At 39.2% G+C, this 26,725-nt stretch overlaps 1 protein-coding gene and 1 long non-coding RNA gene across 3 annotated transcripts in view; one reads left to right on the top strand and one right to left on the bottom strand.

Moving 5' to 3' along the window:
- The window catches only part of LOC124136895 (unconventional myosin-Ie-like), a 61,320-nt gene extending 35,801 nt beyond the window's left edge, over positions 1 to 25,519 (bottom strand). For both annotated transcript variants that reach the window (XM_046502926.2, XM_046502927.2), the window contains exons 1-4: positions 25,343 to 25,519; positions 21,921 to 22,046; positions 1,979 to 2,068; positions 731 to 825 (exon numbers count right to left, since the gene is read on the bottom strand). In XM_046502926.2, the coding sequence (XP_046358882.1) occupies positions 731 to 825; positions 1,979 to 2,068; positions 21,921 to 22,046; positions 25,343 to 25,345 (314 nt within the window). In that variant the 5' untranslated portion in view covers positions 25,346 to 25,519. The remainder of the gene's footprint in view (positions 1 to 730; positions 826 to 1,978; positions 2,069 to 21,920; positions 22,047 to 25,342) is intronic.
- LOC125383640 lies at positions 24,540 to 26,072 on the top strand. The gene is made up of 2 exons (XR_007222850.1): positions 24,540 to 25,146; positions 25,299 to 26,072. It is a non-coding gene; the product is annotated as an uncharacterized LOC125383640 (long non-coding RNA).
- Positions 26,073 to 26,725: the final 653 nt, after the last annotated feature.

Below are 26,725 nucleotides of genomic sequence, written 5' to 3'. Positions count from 1 at the left end.
GTAGAGTACTTGGGGTACTGGGTGAGGTGAGGTGATATGAGGTGAGGTGAGGTGAGGTGAGGTGAGGTGAGGTGAGGTGAGGTGAGGTGAGGTGAGGTGAAATTGGGTTTAACGTCGTGTCCAAGATTATTGCACTTATATAGCGACGTGCATGCAGGTGTGTGTGTCACTGTGTGTGTGGCTGCTTGTACTAGTCCGGAATGATGCCGATTTAGTTCACTGAGATACCATGCCGCAGTTTAACATGAATAACCCACTCAGACACAGTATACTGACTCCGAGCCGACCACTCCTTGTTTTAGCCCCTTAATGCCGAGCGCCAGACAGGGTAACAAGTACCATCTTTTAACGTCTTTTGGTATGACGCGGCCGGGGATCAAACCCCGGACCTTCCGCTCTCCGGGCGGACGCTCTACCACTAGGCCACGGCGGCGGTCTGGAGGTTGTGGGATACTTGGTAGTACTGGTTAGGAGAGTATTGGGGGTACTGGACATAAGGACATAATGGAGTATTGGGGGTACTATGGGTACTGGAGTATGGGAGTACTGGGGGAGTGGAGTATTGAGGTAGTCGAGTACTTGAGAGTACTGGGTACTGGTGTACTTGGGAGTACTGGGTACTTAGGGTACTGGGATACTTGGAAGTACTTGGGAGTACTTGGAAGTACTTGGGAGTACTTGGAGTTCTTGGGAGTACTGGGAACTACAAGGGCTGTTTATACTGAAGTACCTGATAATGACACACTGGTTCTCCATCTCTATCAGCATGTTCCGATACATGTTGTCTGTGAGGGCGTACACATGAGGGGGGTTCTCATACTGGGCCTGGAAATAACACATCACACATCACACATCACACAAACGGTTAGTCATTCAAACAAGTTTAAACAGGCTCATCAAATGTAGTGTTTCTGAAATCACAGTTTTCTGATAATCATTATTTTTTTACATGCTTAATTTTTCCAATAATTCAAACTTTCTAATATTCTAATGATCACTGATCATGATGACGGAAGAACTCTGAACACTGCTGAAGAAAGACCACATGTCATGCTGGCATGTCGACTGAGGGTAAACCTATTCAGTCTCTGTGTGAAGCCACGTTCCATGCTGCTGTCACAGCCAGCGCCTCAGGGCTTCAGTCACTAACTCATCCCTAACATACCGTATTCGACGTAATAAGCGCCCACAGCGACACTTGCTAAGATATTGGCTAGTGAACAATCCCAGTTAGCACCCATTCCGATTGATCAATGTACACAAGACTTATTTATTCGAGTATAATACGCACTCGTGTGTTATATGCACCCTTAATCATGTTAATTATGGGCATTTCATTCTGGAAAAATATATCTGTCGTACATAAACATTTCAGGTTGTCAGCATAAACCACGAAATTTATCTTTCAACTCTTATTTTTCACCAACATTCTAACAGTGTCTAATCAGAGGCCCCTATTTCTAATTTTGAGAGCGCCCTGGGCACTTATTACATCGAATACGGTACTTTGATTTGTAATCTAGGATAACTTTAGCTTTAGATTTTGTCTCACTAGTTCAATCAGTTACCAGATACATTCACTTATTGTTTAATAAATGCAAAGAGAATGTTAGAGACAGTAGGATCTGTTGTTCCCCTGAAATACTGTAATGAAAATATTAACTTTGTTAAACATAAGGTTAGTTTGACTTACCATGCTTACATGGTAACGTCTTCAGTGTTCATACAGATATCTCCCACATATATTCAAGGCTTTTTAAAGTCACATTAAAAGTGAATAACAAACCAACAAAATGAATGAGTGAGTGGGTTGGGTTTAACGCCGCCTTGAACAGTATTCCAGTTATATCACGGCGGCCAGCCCGAAGTGCCAACCAAATGAAGACATGTGACATGTTCTGCCCTGCTGTTGTCATGGAGGCAGAGAGTGTTCCATGAGTTCTATCTGTGATCAGTGCATTACAGTCGCTATACTTACCGCTCCCTGGTACTGTTCTATGTGTCTTTCAGTGAAGATGTTGAGCTGTTTGAATGGGTTCACGGACACCAACACAGGACCAATGTATGTCTTTCACAGTTAAGGAAACACAGTAACCATGGTAACCTATAGACCATGCACATTAATATTATCACTAGCGGGCTACGATCTCAGCACCTAGCTCTTGCTAGCAGAGAACTTTTGACGGTTTGCCCACACCACCACTGAACATTGGGGCACAAACAGGTACTGGTGCCTCAAGGTAGGCTCTTGTGACAGAGTTGGTCGTGTGCTGGGAGGAGGAGGTTACTAGGGCTGGGACGAGTCCAGATATACTACCCGGGTACCCGACCCTCCCATTACCCGACCCCCCATTACCCGACCCTACCCAGTTACCCACTGCAAGTCTCAAGAGTAGGGAACAAAATGTCTGATTGGTAATTGTTTTACCGTAGCCCTGACCAAAACTATTTAGATACAGAGGGAGAAGATACATACATGTATCAAACAATCAGATCATGCGTTCACTGAAGACTGAAGCTTTATCCTTACTCAAACATATACAAGTCAAAAGGAACAGGTGCATCGTTAGAAAGAAATGCGAACATTAGCGACTTGTACTGTAACCACAGAGTTTTTGTCATTGAACAATATATCACGTGACCAACCACGTGGTGACTAACCACGGGTCCGGGTAGACCTGTGGGGAACCGGGTCCTACTGAGGACCCACCCGACCCGAGTACCCGAGTTACCCATCCCAGCCCAAGAGGTTACACTTGGATAAGGGCCCTTTTGGGACCACTGGAAAGGTCAAGTTTTGAAGTTGTGGAGAACTTTCAAATACTGGTATGGAATTATCAGACATGTTCAAGAGGCTGACAACTTGCCTTTTTTCTTTTTTACACATGATCAAATTCGTAAGATTATCTCAAATTGTGTCAAAAAGGCTGATTCATAATTTAAATGGAAATCTAAGTAAGAGTAAGTCTGACTGATGAATGCTTTACCATGTGTTGATACTGTTTTTCTCTACATCTCCAGTGAAAATTAGCTTGGGTCAAAGACTTGGTAATTTTCAAATATAAGCAAAACACTTCCTCAAAACATGATGGATCACTATTGGACTAACAGTATTGTGTACGCATGTAACAGGATAGGGACTATTTGGAAAACTGTTTTATGAATGTTTATCATGGAAAGTTTAATGTTCTAATGTTGATGACTTTAGCTGCCCCAAATAACACTGCTCGTTAAACCTTGGGTTTTCTGGAACTGGTCAACAAGAACAACCATTGATCAAGGAGCTTAATTTACACAGACTGGTCCCCCAAATAAAGACCTACTCCCTTCTACAAATAAACATGGAGTTTTGTCTTGAATCGAATCAATAATACAAGCCATGAAAGATGATCATAGCTTTTAAAATGGTACAATGTGATTATTAATAGGGTTGGGAATTGGACCAAAAAGTGTATTGCAATATTTCAAAAACATATTGCAATATTATTGCAATATATTGGGAAATAATTTCTACCAAGAGAAAAGCTTTTTTTCATATCCCTTTGACAAATATTAATATGAAAGCTGCAATGTTAACAATTTGGTCAAAATTATGAACCAATTTTAATACATTGTACTATTATTTTTATCTACAATCAAATAAAGAGTATGAAGCATTTGTTTTGTCTTTGTTTTGATTTAATGAGGTAAGACTATACATCATGGCATATACATGTCAGTCACAGTCTCCAACCTTTTTCAATCACATTTGAATAATGTTAACTCTCTGAAACAGTTTGAAAAACAATGAAACATCAACATTAACATTAACATGAATTTGATAAGAATTATACATTTGGACAAATTCCATGTCAGTCATTGTCAGTCATCAAACATTGTGAAAAAAATTACACTCAATGTCAAAAGATGCAACTGGTCAAATTTCAAATGTTTTACCACTACCAGTACTGTGATCACAATGAAATGTGTTTTTCTTTAGTATTCTGGATAGTGAACAGCCAGCAAAAACAAGTTAAACAAAGTAAAGTAACATCAAATCCTAGTCTTCATGATAGGTCACGTACGTGTGTGTGTTTGTGTGGCTCCTTGTACTAGTCCGGACTGAATACGTATTTTTATCAGGTGGTGTTTGAATAACGAGGGAAAAACCGATACGCCAAAAACGTATCACGATACGTATCATGATGAATTTGTATTGCAATTTACCGGTATACCGATACATCCCTAATTATTAACATAATTTAAGGTTAAATAACAATGTTGACATAAAAACAATTAGTAATTCTCTAATATGAGATATCGGATATACTATTAATAATTATTTGTTCAGATAGATTTTTAAATTTAATTTGCTGTTATTGGTTTTAATTTGATTGAATGTGGGAACTGGTGTTTTGGTTTGTTGTTTAACGCCGCACTCAGCAATATTCCAGCTATATGACGGCGGTCTGTAAATAATCGAGTTTCGACCAGACAATCCAGTGATTGATATCATGAGCATCGATTCACCCAATTGGGATCGATGACATGCATCAAACAAGTCAGCAAGCCTAACCACCTGATCCCATTTGTCGCCTTTTACGACAAGCATAGTCACCTTTTACGGCAAGCATGGGTTGCTGAAGCCCTATTCTACCCGGGAATCTTCACGGGTCTCCCCTAGAGGCGGTGATATGTTTTGGATCCCCTCTCCTGATTCCCTCTGACCCACACACCCTATGATAAATGACCAGTCCCTCTGACCCACACACCCTATGATAAATGACCAGTCCCTCTGACCCACACACCCTATGATAAATGACCAGTCCCTCTGACCCACACACCCTATGATAAATGACCAGTCCCTCTGACCCACACACCCTATGATAAATGACCGGTCCCTCTGACCCACACACCCTATGATAAATGACCAGTCCCTCTGACCCACACACCCTATGATAAATGACCAGTCCCTTTGACCCACACACCCTATGATAAATGACCAGTCCCTCTGACCCACACACCCTATGATAAATGACCAGTCCCTCTGACCCACACACCCTATGATAAATGACCGGTCCCTCTGACCCACACACCCTATGATAAATGACCGGTCCCTCTGACCCACACACCCTATGATAAATGACCAGTCCCTCAGACCCACACACCCTTTGATAAATGACTGGTCCCTCTGACCAACACACCCTATGATAAATGACCGGTCCCTCTGACCCACACACCCTATGATAAATGACCGGTCCCTCTGACCCACACACCCTATGATAAATGACCGGTCCCTCTGACCCACACACCCTATGATAAATGACCAGTCCCTCTGACCCACACACCCTATGATAAATGACCAGTCCCTCTGACCCACACACCCTATGATAAATGACCGGTCCCTCTGACCCACACACCCTATGATAAATGACCAGTCCCTCTGACCCACACACCCTTTGATAAATGACTGGTCCCTCTGACCAACACACCCTATGATAAATGACCGGTCCCTCTGACCCACACACCCTTTGATAAATGACTGGTCCCTCTGACCAACACACCCTATGATAAATGACCGGTCCCTCTGACCCACACACCCTATGATAAATGACCGGTCCCTCTGACCCACACACCCTATGATAAATGACCGGTCCCTCTGACCCACACACCCTATGATAAATGACCAGTCCCTCTGACCCACACACCCTTTGATAAATGACTGGTCCCTCTGACCAACACACCCTATGATAAATGACCGGTCCCTCTGACCCACACACCCTATGATAAATGACCGGTCCCTCTGACCCACACACCCTATGATAAATGACCGGTCCCTCTGACCAACACACCCTATGATAAATGACCGGTCCCTCTGACCCACACACCCTATGATAAATCACCGGTCCCTCTGACCCACACACCCTATGATAAATGACCGGTCCCTCTGACAAACACACCCTATGATAAATGACCGGTCCATTAATTATCATTATCCTTGTTATTACCATTTCTGATAATATTTTTAGTAATCACTACTACCTAACATAATCAGGGTTACTAAATTATCGGTTAACATGATTATGATCACCCAAAAACAAAATAATAATAATAATGTTGTTCGTTGTGGAGGGGACCCGTGAAGATCTGGGTTAGAACAGGTCTTCAGCAACCCATGCTTGCCATAAAAGGTGACTATACTTGTCGTAAGAGGCGACTAACGGGATTGGGTGGTCAGGCTCGCAGACTTGGTTGATAAGTGTCATTGTATCCCAATTGCGTAGATCGATGTTCATGACGTCAATCACTGGATTGCCTACTCCAGACTCAATATTGCCTAGTGTGGCGTTAAACAACAAATAAACAAACACAAACGTTGTGGTGGGTCATTATGAACATCATCAGTAGGTGAGTGAGTGAGTGAGTGAGTGAGTGAGTGAGTGAGTGAGTGAGTGAGTGAGTGAGTGAGTGAGTATTTGAGATTGAATGCCTCATCAGTATTTTAATTATCACTATTGTCATGTGGCTGTGATGATTAATGTGGCATTAACGTAATGAGGTGTTCATGTACATGCTATACACTGACAAAAGAAGCAGCGTGCAAAACATGGGGTCATACCACCATCACACTTCTCAATTAGCAGTGGGAGAACTTCACATTTTCTGACTAACACCCAAAGAACATTGACAGATGAATTTAAACAAGCTAGAAGCCAGTAAACAGTGCTTAAGTAAATGTCATAACCTACACCTCCCTGTCACACAACCAGTGATACTGAATCTGACATTTCCCTGTAACGGTGATAACTGCTCACAATCTCGCATGCCTCTGTGGCAATTCCTACTGGCTTGCTACCTACACTCCCAGGTCAGGTGTTGACAACGCAGAGTACGTACAACATGGGGTCAGTGTTAACATCACCATATTTCATTTGTATATGTAGCGTGCTGAAGGCAATCAGCTAATTCAAAGGCCACATTGTTTGTTTGTTTGTTGTTTAATGTCGCACTCAGCCATATTCGAGCTAGATGATGTCTGTAATTATTCAAATCTGGACCAGACAATCCAGTGATTGACATCATGAACATTGATCTATGCTAACAGGATAAGATGACATGCATAAACCAGGTCAGCACACCTGACCACCTGATCACGTTAGTCGCCTCTTACGAAGACCTTGCTAAAGACCAATGCTGACCCAGGTCATTACAGCGAAAAAGACCCAGTGAGGCCAAGAGTTGTACTTCTCAGCGGGGCTACATGACACACTTTGTTGTCATGTGATACCTATCTTACTCAGTGTGTGAATCTATTAAGCCTGTAAGTAATGGTGTGGTCGTCATAACCCTATAATAAACATATAAAAAAAAGGAGGTCTCTATATTCATATACTATAGCAGCAAACCCGTGATCCATTTAATTTTAAACAGAGTTCATGATAAGCGTGGTAAGGTTGTTTATCATAAGATACATGGAACTAAAAAATAATATTTGTCACTGAATTTTCCAGTGAGTGAGTGAGTGAGTGAGTGAGTGAGTGAGTGAGTGGGTGAGTGAGTGAGTGAGTGGGTTTAATACACATCTAACAGTGTTCATGATCTATCACGGAGTGTCAGCTTATGTGGAAGAAAAGCCTTAAGTGATGCAGGTCTCAGACGTTTACCACTTAGGCAAAATCCACAAGGATGGCTATGGTGCTGACAAACCTAGAAATATAATTGGTGTGAATCCGGATTCGAACCTATAACCATAGGTTTCTGGACTACCCAAGGGATGCAACTCAGCTTACTCTGCACATCTTTTTGTGGTGCTTTAGGTGTCACTATGAATAACATAACTCACAGGACCATGTAACTAATAACAGTAACAAAAAAACTCGCAGACGAGACATCTATGCTATTTTTTGCGAGTTATTTTTATCATTAGTTAGATGGTCCTGTGCATAACTGTACAAAAACACTGACCACTTGCTTCACACACCTACCACACCCCAGTTGTCCTTAGACACTGCCCAACACCACGATGGCATGGTACGTGTGTGTCAACATTCTTTAAAGCAAGGGCTTAACTTAATATGTCTATCCTCCAATGCAAAAATTCGATTCACCAACACTTATCAATGCTTAATGGGTCTTTTATGTGACTGAGGAACTGCCACAATAAATATCCTCTCCCACTGATCAATGCTAATGCTCAGGGTGGAAAGTATTTCACATAAAATCATGATAATTTCTAAGAATGTTACATGTTTCAAACTGTTACCATGATTACTGGATTGTTTCTATGGAAATGCCCATGGATTGCCATCCAACTGACGAAACACCCCAAATTTATTGATATCATGCCTCTTACAACAGGACAAATGGGAATCGATCAGTGTATCTACTTCCTCAAAATAAATGTAAATAAACAGCATAATCCGAAGCTGACACACTGTTTACTTCCCACAAGCTTGACACCACACACGCTGTATATATGTACATACAATTTTGAGCTTATACTAGCAAATGGACTATTTCCTTGAGCAAAACAACAAGACAAATACAGAAGTGAAACAATTTGTCGCAGTGGCCAACCCCTGTGTTGGTACATGAGGCAAAGAATTTGGAATTAGCACGTAACATGTTTTCCCATGATGCCTTGACGTAGGGCCAAGAGCGCTAATCATCCCCTAACGTGTGGTCCAGTTGACAAGCAGGCTAAACATCCAGTCCATGTTGGACAAAAGGAAAGTGAAAACAAATGTTATCTCGGACCATGCTCATGGCCCATTTCGTTTGTTCTACAAACAGGGACATTTTTTCACCCCTGGTTTACAATACATAGAAATGAGGCCAATATTGACATGAGGGCAATGGCAGATTACAGATAATTCACAAACAAAGACGAGCTCTGGCACAGACTAAACAATACGCAAGGAACAAATAACGATACAGTTTGGCCCTTGTTACGTTTCATGTAGACTCTCGAAGTACCACACAACAACAGTCTTCAGTGGTGTCACATCTACAGCCCTCACATAGGCCAACTGGAGTGAGTGAGTGAGTGAGTGAGTGAGTGAGTGAGTGAGTGAGTGAGTGAGTGAGTGAGTGAGTGAGTGAGTGAGTGAGTGAGTGAGTGAGTGAGCAAGCATGTTTTTACGCCACTTTTAGCAATACTCCAGCAACATCACAGCAGGGGTCACCAGAAATAGACCTCTCACATTGTACCCATGTGGGGAATTGAACCCGGATCTACAGCCTGATGAACGAACACTTTAACCACTAGGCTACCCCACTGCCCCTGTGTGAGGTACTGCATGTTATCATTATAGGGTGTTATGTGTTTTGGGGGTGTGGTTTGGGGGATGAGAAGAAACAGTCAACAGAACTTATAAACCTATCAATTATATGTAAGCGATAACACTGATAACATACCGTATATGACCGCGGATAAGCCGACCCTGTAGATAAGCCGAGGTGTTAACTTGACCATTGAAATACGAAAGAAAATGATAAGACCCGCAGATAAGCCAAACCAGGAAGTGAAAGGCAAAAAACACTGCGAAGTCGGACTGCAAGACATGTGCCAGTGACCATGTGCCGGTACTCGCAGATATTCAAAAATATAAGATGAAAAACGTTGTAATTATATTGAAAAAGTCATTATTATTTCTAATAAAGATTTAACAAACCAGTCATCCACTTTCATATTGTCGGAAGGTGTTTCTCTTGGGTTTTTTTAAATCTCAAAATGATCGTTATATGTTGCCATCAACAACGAAGCGCCATTTTGTGAATCGGTGTATATAGAATTATGAACCCCTGAGAAAATATATCAGCTAGAGCGAAGACTCGCAGTTTGAATTCAGCATCCTAAGCATGGCGTTTTCGTTTCAAACTCATGGTGAGAATGTCAGTCAGTTAAAATATACCAACTTTTATACCCCCCTTTACACCACTATTGTATGTTAATCCAATTGAATTAAATAAACTATGAACACATTGAATGACTACTGGAAACACCACCCAGAACATGTTAAGATATACTATTCAAAAGAAGTCAAAGAACATCTGAAATTGAGAATGAGTAACTAACTATAGAAGTATGAAAGAATCAGGTGTTAGTATAACCATGCTAACTTCGTTTGAGTTGTGGATGTCTTCTTCACACTCATTCTCAATTTTGAAAATTGTTAACATGGTTAACGCATTGTTCCTGAAGACCCACATATTGAATTTTTGTGCTCATTGTGAACATTGAAAATGGAAAGATTCATTGTAGTCATAAAGTGCTCGAAATAAAGAGTTTCATGCCAGAGTCCTCAATATTCTAGCAACATCAAAAACACTTGTAAAGTCAAGCCTGGCAAACCAGAGGTTAATAGAATGATCAACATCAGTCAGGTCTCTCATTGTGACCATCCAATCCTCATTGGAGTCAGCTTTAATACTCGGGGGACTACAGAAAGCCCACTTTGTGTAGGGTGGGGAAGTTCAGCATCATGTGGGTTTAGTAACATTTGACCTGCTAGAAGAGACACAAATGTTTCCTTGATAATTCTCACACAGCTAGATGTACTTCCTTGATGGGATGTTCCTGTGAGTCTCCCCCTTCACATCCGGACTCAGCCATTGTTCTGCTCATCGTCCAGCTGGACACCACAAATCAACTCTTGACATATTGACACAGCATGTATATGTACTTCCAGAAACAAACAAATATGTCACTTTTAGGAAACACCAGATCAATTGCAGCAATGTGCCCATGTTTGGGCTTTAGTAACCATGGTAACTATACATGTTGAATCAACATGGAATGGATGAATATGAAGTTATTTTGAACAATGTTGATTGTGTACTAAAACAAAATGCCGGTGTATACCGGAAACTGAATTATGTAAGCAAAATGTTCGAGTGAGTGAGTGAGTTGGGTGGTTGAGTGAGTGAAAATGAATTATGTGAGCAAAAAGTACATGTGAGTGAGTGAGTGAGTGAGTGAGTGAGTGAGTGAGTGAGTGAGTGAGTGAGTGAGTGAGTAGGTGGTCGGGTTGTTGGGTGAGTGAGTGAGAGTGAATGAGTGCGCAGATGGGTGGGTTAGAGTGAGTGAGTGAGTGAGTGAGTGAGTGAGTGAGTGAGTGAGTGAGTGAGTGAGTGAACAGACTTGCAGTTGCTCCCTTAATGAAGCAGGTCTTCGACAATCACCGCTTTGGCAAAACTGATGAGTACAACAGGTATGATGCTGACAAACCTAGAAACATAATCAGGACAAAGTTCTGACACACCTAAAGGACGCAACTCTCCACAACAAATGACTGAGCTACCGGTGGCCTACCATACAGAGTATAAGCCATTAATCAATCTAGGCATAATGCTCAAATATCACTGAACATCAGCACTCAACATGACTCAGAAGTAAGAACAATTTGACATATTTTCAAATTCAATGGTCTAAAGGACAAAGTTAACAAGGTGTCACTGTACTTCAGGCAGTCCCCAATTTCGTTTTTTTTGTTAGGGAGCCAAGCAGCTCCTAATATGAATATTTTAGGAGCCAAACTCAGTTTTTAACAGGTTTAGTCGCCAACAGATATCTTAAACAAACATTGTCGCCAGTTATGTTTACTTTTAGGTAGCCAAGTGGCGAGCAGTAGATAAATGTAGGTCGCCAATCATAGATTTAAGTTGCATTTGGCCACTAAAATGGTCGCTACTTAGAGGGCTGTCGGGTCCGGAAGTCTTTCTGCAAATTACCATCAATGATAACCCCTAGTGCTATGAATCTAAAAGCATTAGTTCAATTCAAATTCGTCAAATGTTCCTCAAAATGGCTCACGTGACAACCAACCAGATTGTATCGAGTTTGCTAGCAGTAGTTGACAGCTGTCATTGATTGGGTTGTGTTTATGTCCACACAAATGTCTTCCTACCTGATAACCTGGCATTCATCATGTTCATAGATTTGTGAACTGATAAAATGAGATTTATCGCTCATTTATCTGTCAGGAGAAATCTGTAAAGCATACATATATATTTCTTTTTGTAGTTCACATTTGCTATCACATGTGTTGCAAATAAATAGCCCACTAACACTTGAATCTTGATGCTGTGACAATAGCATGTTCAAACAGTTGGAGTAGCGGATTCTAAATGGGAGCATCATCAGCAGTATACGAAACTACACTTGAAAGTCCAGGAGTCCTTGTGCATCTAACACTCATGATAAAAATAAGAATAAAATAGGGAGTGCCTAGATTCAAATACGACAGCAGCATGTCACATGGACCCCGTGTTCAGAGCTCTAGATAACTTTTTGAGCAATCGAGTTTTTACTCGAAGGTTTCTATTTTAATTGGGTTATTACATTTTTCATTGGGTAACCAATATTTTTCCACCCATCTATTCATCACTCTATTGCGTTTTTCACAAAATGAGTAAACATTTTGAGATTTCAAAAAATAGATTGAATAATGTTTTAGATGTGTGTAAGGGTTCTAACTAGAGGTGTAATGATACGGGAGGGTCGCGATACGATACGTATTGCGATACAGGGGTCGCGATACGATACGTATCACGATACAGTGTTTACTGGTACAAGCTAAGCTCAGGTTGATGTCTTTCTGCTCTCTAAAAGATGTGACAAGTACAGTTGAAGAAGATATAAGGTGTTTATTAACTGTTATAGCATCTTGTCAGCAATACAGTATGTTTTACTGAAACAACAAACTGGCTTTGAAACTGTTAAACGTTTTTCATGTTTAAAAGTACCGTATTTTCTTGAGTATAGTGCGCACCCCCCTTTAGCAGGTTTAATATTCTGGAAAAAAAGAAATTTGAATATTATGCGCAGAAAAAAATTACACCGTACCCTTTCAGCGAAGTCCGGCACACGAACGGGTGATTAGAAACTTCGTCAGTACAAATTCGAAATTTGAGATAAAAAATCATCAGACATGTTGATTTACCGTTAAATTGTATTTTTTGTTCAGCTAGGCATTGTTTTATATCCAGGGATTAAGATTACCTTGTGCATTTTCTCGTAAACTAAGCTGGACACAGCAATCAGCTGTACACGCGTTTTCTTGGAATCTACCGGTGATTCGGTCAAGACACACCCAATGATATAACTTAACAGGATTTTAATACAAGGATCGGCAAAAGTTGTATCTGAAACTATTTTTTTTATCAGGAATAATGTATTCCAATATCTTGTTTATTTAGATGCAGCTTTTACTAAACATATTTAAAATAATAATAACCCTAAGCGAAGCAGCTGATCGCTATTGCCGGGTATTATTTTTTACATGGAACCAGTCTGACCAGTCACCGTCAAGGCTCCCGTGCACGTGATCGCGTGATCACGAGAATTACGTGTTGACATAGAATCGTCCAACAAAAACAAATATGTCTTTTAACGAATCAAAGTATGGCATTTATGATATATGTATCCATTCTCTGTCAACTAGAGTTTGTTTCAAGGCGTCAATAGCGGTAACCTGACCGTGGTTGCTGTTAATAACGGCGAGTTGTGCGATCTTCCGATCGCTTCACACACAATTTCGCGGAAATTAATTAAAACAATATTAAAAGGAATTTTGAATAAAATTAATGGAATAAGTTACAAACATAAGTCCAAATATACAAAGAACACTTTTTCTAGCCAGACAGTGTAATTACATGAATAATTTGCGAACTTCAGTATGGATCTGTTGACATGGTATTTCCGGCGTTACGTGCTCACGGTAATGTCTTTCCATGGGGGGAAAAAACATCAAAACTCATTAATTCGTGTATTATGCGCACCCCCTTCTACACAGCTGTTTTTTGGAGTAAAACTGTGTTATGAAAATATCGTATGTATCGCGATACATGCTTTCCAAATCGATGCATCGTATCGTGGGCTGTGCATCGGGATACAATACTGTATCGCCGTATCGTTACACCACTAGTTCTAACTATAGGTTTGACGGAAAGTAAATTAGCTTGTAATTGTGTTTCGGAAATTAGCTCCATTGTACAAATGCCGAAAAAGCTTCATTGGATATTTACGAATGCTGTTTTTATACATTTGAGTTTTTCATTATGCATGTGTTTCTGTACGCAAGTTAATTGAAAGTAATTGGGTTTTGAATATTTTTGGGGGTATTTTACACAAATACGCAGCAGATCTGTAGCTCTGCATGTTAATTTTTATCCCATCAAGTATATAACATATATAATATAAAGCTGATGTATATATATCTCAAACAAGGGTTTCTCTGCTGTATGCATCACAACATATAAAGACATATATTTATGTGGAAACTTACCGAAAGAAATATATTTTTATTATTCTTTAACATGTTTAATGAGATTTTTGCTAGATTAAGAGGAGTTTACAGAAATTATACTTTTTGAAAAAAAAAAAAAATTAATGGCAAGCGAAGAGATATTGTTCCTCCAGTTAATTTCCCCCTTTCAGATATTTTGAATACTTACTGAGGTTATGTAGAATGTCATAATAATCACAAAACGTAAGGCTTAGATTTTTTTTAAATCAGTTTTAATTTGTGAGCAACTTACCATGTGTATGAATGGTAATATTATATAATAGCGTATTTCAATGAAAAGGTTTTTAAATAGATATCCTGGAAAATAACTACATTCTTTGAAGTTGTATCATTGGGTTCTTTTTAACTGAATCATCGGTAGATTGGGAGAAAACGTGTGTACAGCTGATTTCTATTTCCTGCTGAGTTTACAAGACAATACACACAGTAATCTTAATCTCTGCATATAAAACAATGCCTTGGAGAGCAGTACATACAATTGATATAGTAAATCATCATGTCTAGTGATGTTTATATCAAATTTCATATTATTATTGACAAGTTTATATTCAATGTGTTTTTTAAGGCGCATAACACTCAATACATATTTTTTTACACTCTGAATCATAAACAACTAGTATTCTAATCATGCTAATCGTCTTTCAAACTTTGAAAGCGTATCGTAGATTGTGTTAGGTAGGCAGAGCATGTACTGTTGTGTTGGTCATTAGGACTAAACTACATCAAACATTTTTTTCAAAAGTATTAGTGCTTACTGAAGATATTTCAAAATTGGTAATGAAATTCATGATATAGATTATACAATAGCCTATAAAAAATTATGAAATCATGAAAGTATTCTAGACTATCCACACAGACTTGTCTCTAGCAAAATCAGTTTTGGAGACAGTTTTGGCCCTGCTTAAACCTCAAAACGAAACTATACATGAAGGGGAGCAGTGCATCTCAACATGTTGGCAAATCCTGTGCCTGGTCACACTGAGGCTGATGTGAGTCACATCCTATTTCCACCATGTGTAGCACTGGATCCCAGCACAGAACACTTCATGCTGCTGTCACTCACAATCACAGGAAATTGATACATTGTGACCACGAAATACTACAACAAAAGCAAATCCCATAGCAAACAATGCTCGTAGATAAGACTTACAAGGAAAATTCAATGACGTTCCAGCATAGCATTATTAACAATGAGATGTTTTGTACAATCTTTTTATTTAGATTAGAAATTTGATAGCAAATTATGGGCATACGAAAAGCATGTTATCACAATTGCTAAATTTATACCTCTGTGTCCCACCTAGCGATACTGTCAGCTGCTGTTTGTCCGATTCAATCTTTTCCTTATTTTCTAACTGATATCAGATTGTGACATCTGTTTGTGCCATAGTCAGAAACAACCCAGCTGTATTGACATAGAAACATATGAATCGGGAACAAGCAAGGGACTGAAAATATGACGGCTGACCACATCATCGAGGAACAATCTGACCATCCAATCCTCATAAGCACGGGTGACTAGGTGCCCACTAGGGTCTAAGTGTAGCAGTCAGATTGATTAGAGTAAGTGATTGAATATGGTTTTACACCACTTACAGCAATAATCTAATCAAATCATGGAGGCAGTCTCTGAATGGACGTCACATGATAGCCATGAGGAAATCAAACTGGTCTTCAGCATACACAAGCCAACACGTTACCATCTGGCTAACAAACTGCTCCTCAGATCGACAAGAATGATGAAAATAACATATTCTGGTGTCAGAAATAGCTCAACTAAACCATGCTAGTCTCAATAACATACAGGGTGGCCCAGGCTTTATATTCGCAGATCCGATCTGTAATCTTTGCAACAGACATTTGCATGAAGCTTCCCAAGGTTCATGTTTGTTTTTGCTTAACGTTACACTCAGCAATATTCCAGCTATATAACGGCAGCCTGTCAATAACGCCATCAGGGTACGTTGACAAGCTATGAAGCAAGTCATTGAGCCTGATCAGCCAATCCACCTGCTCGCTTTTTGCAACCAGCAAAGGTAGCTTGGGACCTGTTCTAATTCTTGACGAATCTGTAAGTAATCTTAATAAGCAGCCCACATTAGACCTAACACTTACATGAGTCTGTGTTGACACACACTCGCAATAGTTTCATGACAGTTATTTGAGTAGATCATCCAGAAACAAAAAGCATAAGGAGGTTTAATTCTTCTATTTGCTTCCACATGTTGTCAACCAGCTAGCAGCCTAATTAATCCAATAATCCCTCACATTCTGTTTCCTTAATCACACTTTGTCGCTCTGTTCTGGACACAAACACTACCATCACTTTCAGTGTAAGTTCAACTTGTCAAGGAAAAAGTAATAAAAAAACTTAAAATACCAAATTATCAATAGGCACCAGTTCCCCGCTTGACTTATCTATATAGCAAGTTTCAACAAGAAATATTTAACAGTATTGGACCTCTGCTTTTGAAAATGAAAAACAACTTGCTTTCATCATGAAGTTATGAAAACAGTTTAACAAAATAGAAAGAAAAAAAATCCCAAATCATCAAAAGGCACCAGTTTCCTACTAGACTGATCTAAACAGAAAGTTTTATCAAGAAATATTTAACCATGTTAACAGTCTTGGAGTTCTGCTCCGGACACATAAAACGGATGGAGGCACATCCGCCTGTTTTTCAAACCGGGGGGGGATAAAATAACACATCTACAAGTAAATTTGATCCTTGGTAATCTCATCAATAGGGTGTCAAAACTGCAAAACTTTCCAGACGCACTTAAGGTTAGTGTTAGACACTCGCAATAATTTGATTGCGGAAGCCTTTCCAGATCTAAAGTAAGTGTTTTCCAATGGTTGTTTGGAGTCAGAGCTCCAGATAAGCTGCGTATCTGCGTGAAATACGCATCAGAAATGCAGAAATACACAGTAAAATATAATCCCAGCATATCAAATACGCAACGAACATTACAGATACGCTACAAAAATAAAACTTGTGCGTATCATCAAAATATTGTGAAGTAACCGATTAGCAAATCAGCAACTCCACGATGATCATTTGCCATCACACTTTCTTGTGGAAGTATCGTGGTATTTTTGAGTCCTATAAAGCTCTCGAACCCACACGACACCAGTTTGCAGGGACTAGATGAATAGTGTTTTTAAATATTTAACTTAAATACCCACATGTGTAAAAACTAGTGGGTAACAGAAATTTGAATACGCAGATAGAATTACTGATACCCAATGATTTTAAAATGCATGGGTAAAATACCCACAACACCAAAAGCTTATCTGGAGCTCGGTGGAGTGTCAACCTTTTGAGAGCTCTTCCTCTTAAATGCGTACTCTAAATTTAAAAAAAAAAGATAAAATTAACTCAGGCTGTAAACTGAATAAACAGCCCTAGGGAGAGATGGGAAACATACTTCCTGAATGAGTGGTAAAGTCATACACACATATTCCTCAGAAGCAGCATTACTACATGCATCAGGAAACAATACTTGAGCTGAATAGATGGCTTTTAAATGTTATTACAAACTGCTCATCTTTAACGTGTTGATGATGTCCTGTAGCCTTGCTATGACATTCATTTCTAGTAGTTTGTTTGTTTGTTGCTTAATGCCGCACTCAGCAATATTCTAGCTATATGACGGTGTTCTGTTTGGTTGTTTGTTAATTTACGCCACACTCAGCAATATTCCAGCTATATGACAGTGGTCTGTAGATAATCAAGTGTTGACCAAACAATCCAGTGATTGACATCAAAAGCATTGATCCACGCAAATGGGATACGATGACATTATCAACCAAGTCAGCAAGCCTGACCACCTGATCCTGTTAGTCGCTTCTTATGACAAGCATGGGTTGCTGAAGACCTGTTCTAACCCGGATCTTTACATCTGTAAGTATGTCATAAGCAGTATGTGTGGGTATTCAGCTATGCAATCACAAATAATTCAATCTGAATACCCTGTTGCAACGTCTGATAACCAGAATACAACTACTGTAGTGACTTTTGTATAGAGAGTTGAAGCCAGAGTGAAAGCAATGAGTTAAAGAATAGAACCTTTGCTTGTTTGCTTTTTGTTTAACGTCCCACTCCGCAATATTCCAGTCATATGATGACCGTCTGTAAATCATGGAGTCTGAATCAGACAATCTTGAGATTGACACCATGAGCATATTATCTATGAAACTGGGATACAATGACATGCATCAACCAAGTCAGTGAGTCTGACCATCCAATCCTCTTAGCCAAGCATGGGTTGCTGAAGACCAATTCTAACCATGATCTTCACGTGGCGAATAGAGCAATGAGTATGTGGTCAAACCAATATACTATATCAATAAAGTCCCAGGAGCTAATGCTGGGGATATGGAGCTAGTTCTGTCACATAAATACTGTATTTCCTCCATTAGATGCCTGTGTGTCTAATAATTTCACACAAACCTTGAACCCAGTGAAGTCACAGGCCTATTCTGCTGGGACACTGGCAACACACTACATTACCAAATCCTAAATTTTACACTCACACAAAGGTATACATTTCGAGGAAATGGTCATTATTAAAACAAGGGACCAATATCAATAATTAATTTCATAAAAGGCCCTGTTTCTATTGTTGGGACAGAGGGTATTACGGTGTCAATCAGAGGCCGGCATGTATTGGAGCCCCTACACCTAATCATGCTAACAGAGGAAATATGGTGAATCCCAACTGACACACCTAGTTCTATATATAGACAAGGTGCATTATTTCATAGTGTTAAATAATCCAACACATAAATTGTGTTATCTGTTATAATGTTGACATTTATCAGAAAAAAATAGCAATTTTCTTCCTGATCAAGGAAATGGCATGCAGGACAAGAAATCTTTTCAGAATAATGTATCAGTGTGTTTCATGCTTCAGTGATCAGCTCACTTCTCATTAAGAACAAACTAATAAATGAAGTGTGTGTACTGGACATGTTGGATCAGGTGGACAACCAATCAAACTTTCACTCTGCCTTTCTAACTGTCATTTATTGTTACCATATAGACCTAGGGAGGTCCTATTGTTATTGTTACCATATAGTAGGGATGTCCTGTTGTTATTGTTACTACATAGTAGGGATGTCTTATTGTTAGTGTTACCATATAGTGGGGAGGTCCTATTGTTATTGTTACCATATAGTAGGGATGTCCTGTTGTTATTGTTACTACATAGTAGGGATGTCTTATTGTTAGTGTTACCATATAGTGGGGAGGTCCTATTGTTATTGTTACCATATAGTAGGGATGTCCTGTTGTTATTGTTACTACATAGTAGGGATGTCTTATTGTTAGTGTTACCATATAGTGGGGAGGTCCTATTGTTATTGTTACCATATAGTAGGGATGTCCTGTTGTTATTGTTACTACATAGTAGGGATGTCTTATTGTTAGTGTTACCATATAGTGGGGAGGTCCTATTGTTATTGTTACTATATAGTATGGATGTCCTATTGTTACAATATAGCAGGGATGTCCTATGAAATATAAACTTCCACGCAAAATTGCTGCAAATTAAGTAACAGGATATCCATTTTATCACGAAAAAAGTATTGCGATAAATAATGTATAGGGAGACCCTCATTTAAGTCCCAAACCCCAGGTATGTATACAACAGATCCCCTGCAACTGTGGCCACCAGTACATTGGAGAAACCCTCAGACCCCTCACAACACCAGACTCAAAGAACATCAGACGTCAACAAACTAGACCTGAAATCCGCTAGTCACGAACACATCCTCAAGAGCCAAGACCATAACATCCTGTGGGAAGCCACCAAAGTCCTGTCTACCAACAACAATAACTGGCAACAAAGAAATCTACAAGAAGCCATTGACATCAGGAGACACCAGCCAGCCATGAACTGTGACCAGGGAACATATCTGCCTAGTGCTTGGGACTTACTGCTTTGATCTTTGAATGCTAATTAGCTAATTATCACGCTGGCTTGCATTTGACCATTTCTATTTCTATTCTTTTACCTATTGGTGCTATTTACCCCTGACCTCATGTTTGTCCATTGCCAATTTCCAGTCAGTGATAATTTAAGTCCTGGCTTCCAGTTGTCCAAAAACTATCAGCGCTAATTACTGTAAAGTGTTGGCTTCCATTGTCTATTGCTAATCACCTGTCAACTCCAGTTATCTGTTGGCTTCCCTTGTTAAGTTTCCACCTCTTGTTATCTTATTTCTTTGGTTGTTCTTACACATACATATATACATGATATGCTCTCTGCCTCATAGCATTCATTCACCTGATGAAGGAGTAAGAATATACTCTGAAACGTTGTGCTCCTTATAATAAAGAAATTGACATTCATAGATTCTCTTCCTTATGTATATCACTTCTAAAAATGCCTTTCAAAGACTTGATTATGGGTACCTTTACTTTTCTACTGCAACAGGTAATGGTGCCTTGAAGAACAGGTATTCCTAGCAACCTGAACTTATCATGCTTATAGCAGCTCTATTCTTTTTAATGCCCTAAAATACCTGAGTTGGTTTGGGAGAAGAATGGGTCACCAGTAATATCCCATGCTTGTTGAGAGCGGACAAATCATTCACTGGTCTGTCGTGATTTGTCTTGATTATTCACAAGCTTCCAAGACATAGCTGGAATAAGGCCAACTGTGCCATAAAACAACATTCAGTCATTCACCAAATTATCATGGTACTAAATCGTCATTCACCAAATTATCATGGTACTAAATCGTCATTCACCAAATTATCATGGTACTAAATCGTCATTCACCAAATTATCATGGTACTAAATCGTCATTCACCAAATTATCATGGTACTAAATCGTTAAATGAGGCCATGCAGCTACTTAAAATCAAGCATGTGTTGTTATTATGTAACAATATATATCCTGATCTCGAGTGTCATATAAACTTCACTGACTGTCCATTGCTACCTGTTACTCATGGGACTACTTTCTTTAAATGATGATGTGCTTCAACTAGGGGTGTAATGATTCATCACATTTTCTTCGCATCATGGTGCTCCGTACCACGATACGAGTATCATATCATGAGGTCAGGCTAAATGAATTTGGTTGGTCTTTTAACTTGTGATGACAGACTATGTATCCGAGCATGACAAACATCATGGTTTCTGGTATTTTAACGTGTAACGAATGTCCAGTTACCTGTGGGTTATCTGACTTGCAATACAACATCAAAGTAACAACATAATGCATAAACAAGTATAGAATACAGTCACAAAAAGCATAATACACAAATATGCAGCACGGGAACTGCATGCAGTACATTTGTAATACATTAGAACTTGTAACTTTGAGCTTCAATACCATGCTGCATGTTAACTCGCACCTATATTCGTACTGCTCATGCATCTTGTTCGATTAATTGTAGCTCGTATATTTGTAATGATGAGCATGAGCTTGACATTTGCATTGCAGAAAGTAGGTCAGTAAACACTCAATTCATCAATACAGATAATCTACAGATAAACAATAGTGTTATGTCATTGTGTTAAAGGGGCATTTGCGGTATTTATAGTCAGGGTGGGGCTTTAACCTCCGGCCCTCAGAGTACAGCTAACACAAGGCTACTGTTGCATAGTGTAAGGATACATATATACAGTCCTCCATGAACCTCTTCTTGAGGTTGTCAACAATGGCTGACTCGGAGATCTTCTGTAGGAGGACCATGTCATCAACTCCACTGGTCTTGACATTGCGACTCTGCCAGTGGTAGGTCTGTAACAAACAAAAGACATTAAAACATAACATTCAATTCATGCAAGCGATACAATGCATTTTTTCAACATTACCATCATAGATAATCGACTTAATGATCAAAGGTAACATTTGTTTCATTTTTGGTTTTCTATTTCCTTCAAATCATGTCATAAAACCAAGTGCCTACATGACGACCACTTCCATAAGCATGAAAAGAAATCTGTAAACCTTAAACTTAAACCTTAAAATTCACATAAAATAAAGTGAAACTGTTGCATAATATACTACAACATGTTCAATATAAAAAATAAAACATGTCAAGAAATATGTTTCCAACATTTTTTTGTTTCGATTCACTCTCACATACTGAAAATACCCATTCAGCAAACAAACTAAGAAGTAATGTCACAGGTCCTAGTCACTGTTAATCAACAAGAATTTGGAACACAAGATGAAACCCGTGAAGATCTGGGTAAGAATAGGTCTTCAGCAACCCATACTTGCTGAAAAGGGCGACTATGCTTGTCGTAAGAGGTGACTAACGGGATCGGGTGGTCAGGCTCGCTGACTTGGTTGATGCATGTCATTGTATCCCAATTGCATGGATCAATGCTCATCATGTCAATCACTGGATTGGCTGGTCCAGACTCGATTATTTACATAACTGCCGTCATATAGCTGGAATATTGCTGAGTGTGGCGTTAAACAACAAACAAACAAAACACGCGATGAATACTAATATATTAAAACAAAATTAAGAAACCTTAACTTCCACCTAAATGCCACCGCTACCAATATCAGTCAATATTGGACATCAAGCTCACTTCCTAATACTACAAATTGTGAGCCATATATCTTCAGACACACAATCAATCAAACCAATCGTGAAGTGATGAATCTGCTTGCTGAATGTGACAGCATTAACGAGTGTGACGAAACATCTTACACAACAAGTGCCATTAATCTTCCCCAATTAGCCAGGTGACTGCTGAACATGCTGAACCAGCTGTTTCTCTGACCTACTTAAGCACTGGCAAGTGGACTAATTAGAATTAACATGGTCCTTACACACGTCAAGTCAAAGTGCACCTAAAATACAAAGTCAAACTGGACTTGAAGCAGTGGCCAAGCCAAACTGGGCCGACAGTTTTACACTCAGTGACATGTGTAATAACATTGATGGTGGTGTCTCTATCCCAGACCACTGTGATTGAATTAACAACCTGTCTATGGCAATCCATGTTAAGATCTTTTGTTATACAATTCTTAAATTAAGCAGTTTCCCTAAGGTATTATCAGGGTTAGGGGTGAGAATTTTGAGTTTTTTCCCCTGTAAAAGTCTGTTTTGAAATTGGTTCATATCAAACAATTATTTGATGAAATGCAAACATGTCAAATAATCAAGGTAATTGTGATCAAATAATTCATGAGCAAAGATGTCATTTCCATAATCAATTGTGAAAAAATATATCAAGCAGGAAAATAGTTTATGCCATTTGTGGAGGATATAGATCATACTTCATTTTCAAGAGTCAACAAAACAATTATTGATAATTCACTGACTCTCTATGGTCACCAGGTAATGTTGAAGGGCCAAGATGTAATCCCAAATCATCATCGAGGAAATAACATCTAACATAATAAAGAGAAGATGTTGTCGATACATTTGTCATGGTGACTGATTTACGACACCCATTGTCTGAAGAACATTTGATTGCAAAGGCTCATTACCCTGGAGTCATGACATCTATATGCCTTGAAACATTTAATTGCTGTTATTTATAAGATGCTAATCCTAATTGTTAATCCCCAGTTTTGTGTACATCGACCGTCTGCCATCCTGAACAGGATGTGCAAGTATGTCACTGATGATTTACTGTTTACATTTATATTTATTACTTACTAAATGTCAGGTGACCTTGGCTATATAAGTCTTGGTCCAGAAAGAGAAGAGGAGAGAAGAGGAGGAAAAGAAAGGTCTTACCCTTAGCCTAGCTAGGGTTAGGCTGGGTGCTCCGGGGCACCAAGACAACAACCACTACCACTATGTGCTGACCTTGCACATAGTGTCATTTGTATTTATATATCTACATGTATGAAGTAAAACTGTATATGCCGCAAGCCACCGTCTCCAAGTTGTCACTTCCTACTGAGAACCATATGTCGGCCCCTTGCATATATGAGTATGCAAATTGTTCATTAATCAACGTCAGACCGCCACGGGTTGTTAATTTGGTTGAGAATCCGGGTAATAAGCCTTTGCAATCAAATGTTCTTCAGACAATGGGTGTCGTAAATCAGTCACCATGACACATTCATTGTCTTCCAAGCAAAGGATTACCAGCATGAACCTATAATATAAGACCTCATCAGTAAATAACTGCCTGCTTGCCTGCTGGTAACTTTTCTGTCGGGCTGCATGGCAACTGCCTGGCAGATAATTTTAAGACTACTTACGTCTCCTGTTTTATCATAACTCCTCATAGATTCTCAAGCAATTGTTTGCACTATTACAACTGAATCTACATGCAATTTTTCTCTTATTTTTCAATGTTTATAATGTCTGAATGCGGGCAGGTAACTTTGAAGATGGGCAGGCAATATTTATGGGTCACTTGTCCGACTGTCTTCTTGGGTTTTACAATTGTTTCAAACACTGGATCTCAAACAAGGTACAAATAGAAAACCCCACCCACCCACATACAATTAGATCTTCCTTCCCATGTGCTTACATCATAATCCATATTATCACTCATTTTCATTTTCATAACTGATTAATTCATGGTTTCATTTATTGAATATGCTTACCATGCTTACACTGTTACAGGGGATTGTACAACATGTTTATAAAAGTCTTTATACCTTATTATGTCAATAAGTTACGATCTCCAGATTTCACAAACTCCATATCTTAACCAGTTTTTAATTCAATGACACGATTTAATAGAAGTGAGAGTGTTTATGAGTAGGTCTATTGATACAAGGAAGTGATAGTCGTTGATATAGCAGCTCACACCATCTGTCCTGATAACGGAGGTAGAGAGTCAATTAAAATGACATGGACGAATCTGAATCCAAAAATAGCCCGCCTCTACAGCCGAAACTGGAATGGCAACAGGTAGCAATGGCGCCACCTGTTGTATGTTATTTAGCAATCCGCAGATTGACGACTGAGTGAAACTGACACGACAACTTGAAAGTCAGTTACAGTAGCCATTGCGTATTCGTGTATTCGGAGTTTAATGTTGACATCTTCTTCATCGATTTCAGGTCACCACAGGAATCTCGCGACTATCGTGACACAGAGTACTCACCATTTTGCCAGCGAAGTGTTTGGATCTAGCCCGTCTTGGCTACAATATGAATGAAACAGGGTATCCTCGTGCTGTTGTTAATCCATGTCAAATTGTTTCAATAATTTCTACACACTCAGACATGACAACAAAGTTCACTTTTCCGTATGTAGCGAAAGGCGGAAATAGTCGCTCCTTCCGCAGTTGCGCAGTGATGCAGAACACCTGTATGTGACGTCATGTTACTACCCTTATATGGACTACGGACACCGTGTTTCACACCCAAGGGATTGTCCATCAGGTGTGTTGTTTTAAGGAATGTTTGTGAGCATAATAAAACATTTCTTTTTAAACTGCACTCGTCCTAAATTAAATCAGTGAATTAAAGGTTTGTTTTTTGTATAAAATAAATACATACAATCTATCGCTGATGTTTTTTCTATATAGACTATTTGTAATCAAAACAAAAGATATAGGTATACAGTTTGTATTGTAATCAGGTTCTGGAGAAAAGGCGAAACATGTTTTCTTACACTTAATCTAAACGTCCACCCTTTAATATTGATGCTATCAATACTTGCGCCTCAGTTGAAGATGACACGATACATGTTTTATCACTCGATTCCAATTCCCCCAAGAATGTTCCCTACTCACTCGAACTTACAGACACTGCAATCGCTTGTAGCGACCAAAACAAATTGGCAGAGCTAGGGATAAGCAGAGCATTGCGTAAAATACACCCCCCCCCCCCCCCCCCCCCCTAAAAAACCCAACAAAAAACAAAACCAACAAACAAAAAACCAACACAAAAAACAACAACAAAAAACGAAAAAACAAAAAAAATAATTCAAAACCAATTACTCTGAATTAACATGCGTACAGAAACGCATGCATTAAATGAAAAAACTCAAATGTATAAAAACAGTTCGCTTAAATACCCAAAATGAAGCTTCTTAATTTTGCATACAGAGGAGCTAATTTCCGAAACACAATTACGAGCTAATTTATGCATGTTTATATATCATTTTGTCCTTAGTTGTTTAGAATGCATATTATGACATTTTGTAATTTCGTATTTAGAAGAATATTATATGATGGTGGACTTGCTTCTTTACAAATAATATTACATCATGGCGTTCTTACGTCTTTAGAAAGAATAGTATATCATAGTATACTTACTTCTTCAGAAAGAATATTATATCATGATGTACTGACGGTTTTAGAAACCACGTGAGAATCCCGGTTTACACGTGGTCCAAGCAACCCATGCTTGTCGTAAGAGGAGAGGCAATGATCGGGTGGTCCGGCGCGTTGACTTGCTTAATGCGTGTCATCGTACTCCGAGTGAGTGAGTTGGGTTTAACGCCGCTTTTAACAGTATTCCAGTTATATCGCGGCGTGTCA

The sequence above is a fragment of the Haliotis rufescens genome, unplaced genomic scaffold (assembly GCF_023055435.1).
Source record: "Haliotis rufescens isolate VD_foot unplaced genomic scaffold, xgHalRufe1.0.p SCAF_1, whole genome shotgun sequence".
Lineage (NCBI taxonomy): Eukaryota > Metazoa > Mollusca > Gastropoda > Lepetellida > Haliotidae > Haliotis > Haliotis rufescens.
Note: the sequence above shows the minus strand (reverse complement) of the source record. Positions and strands in the feature narration are given on the sequence as shown.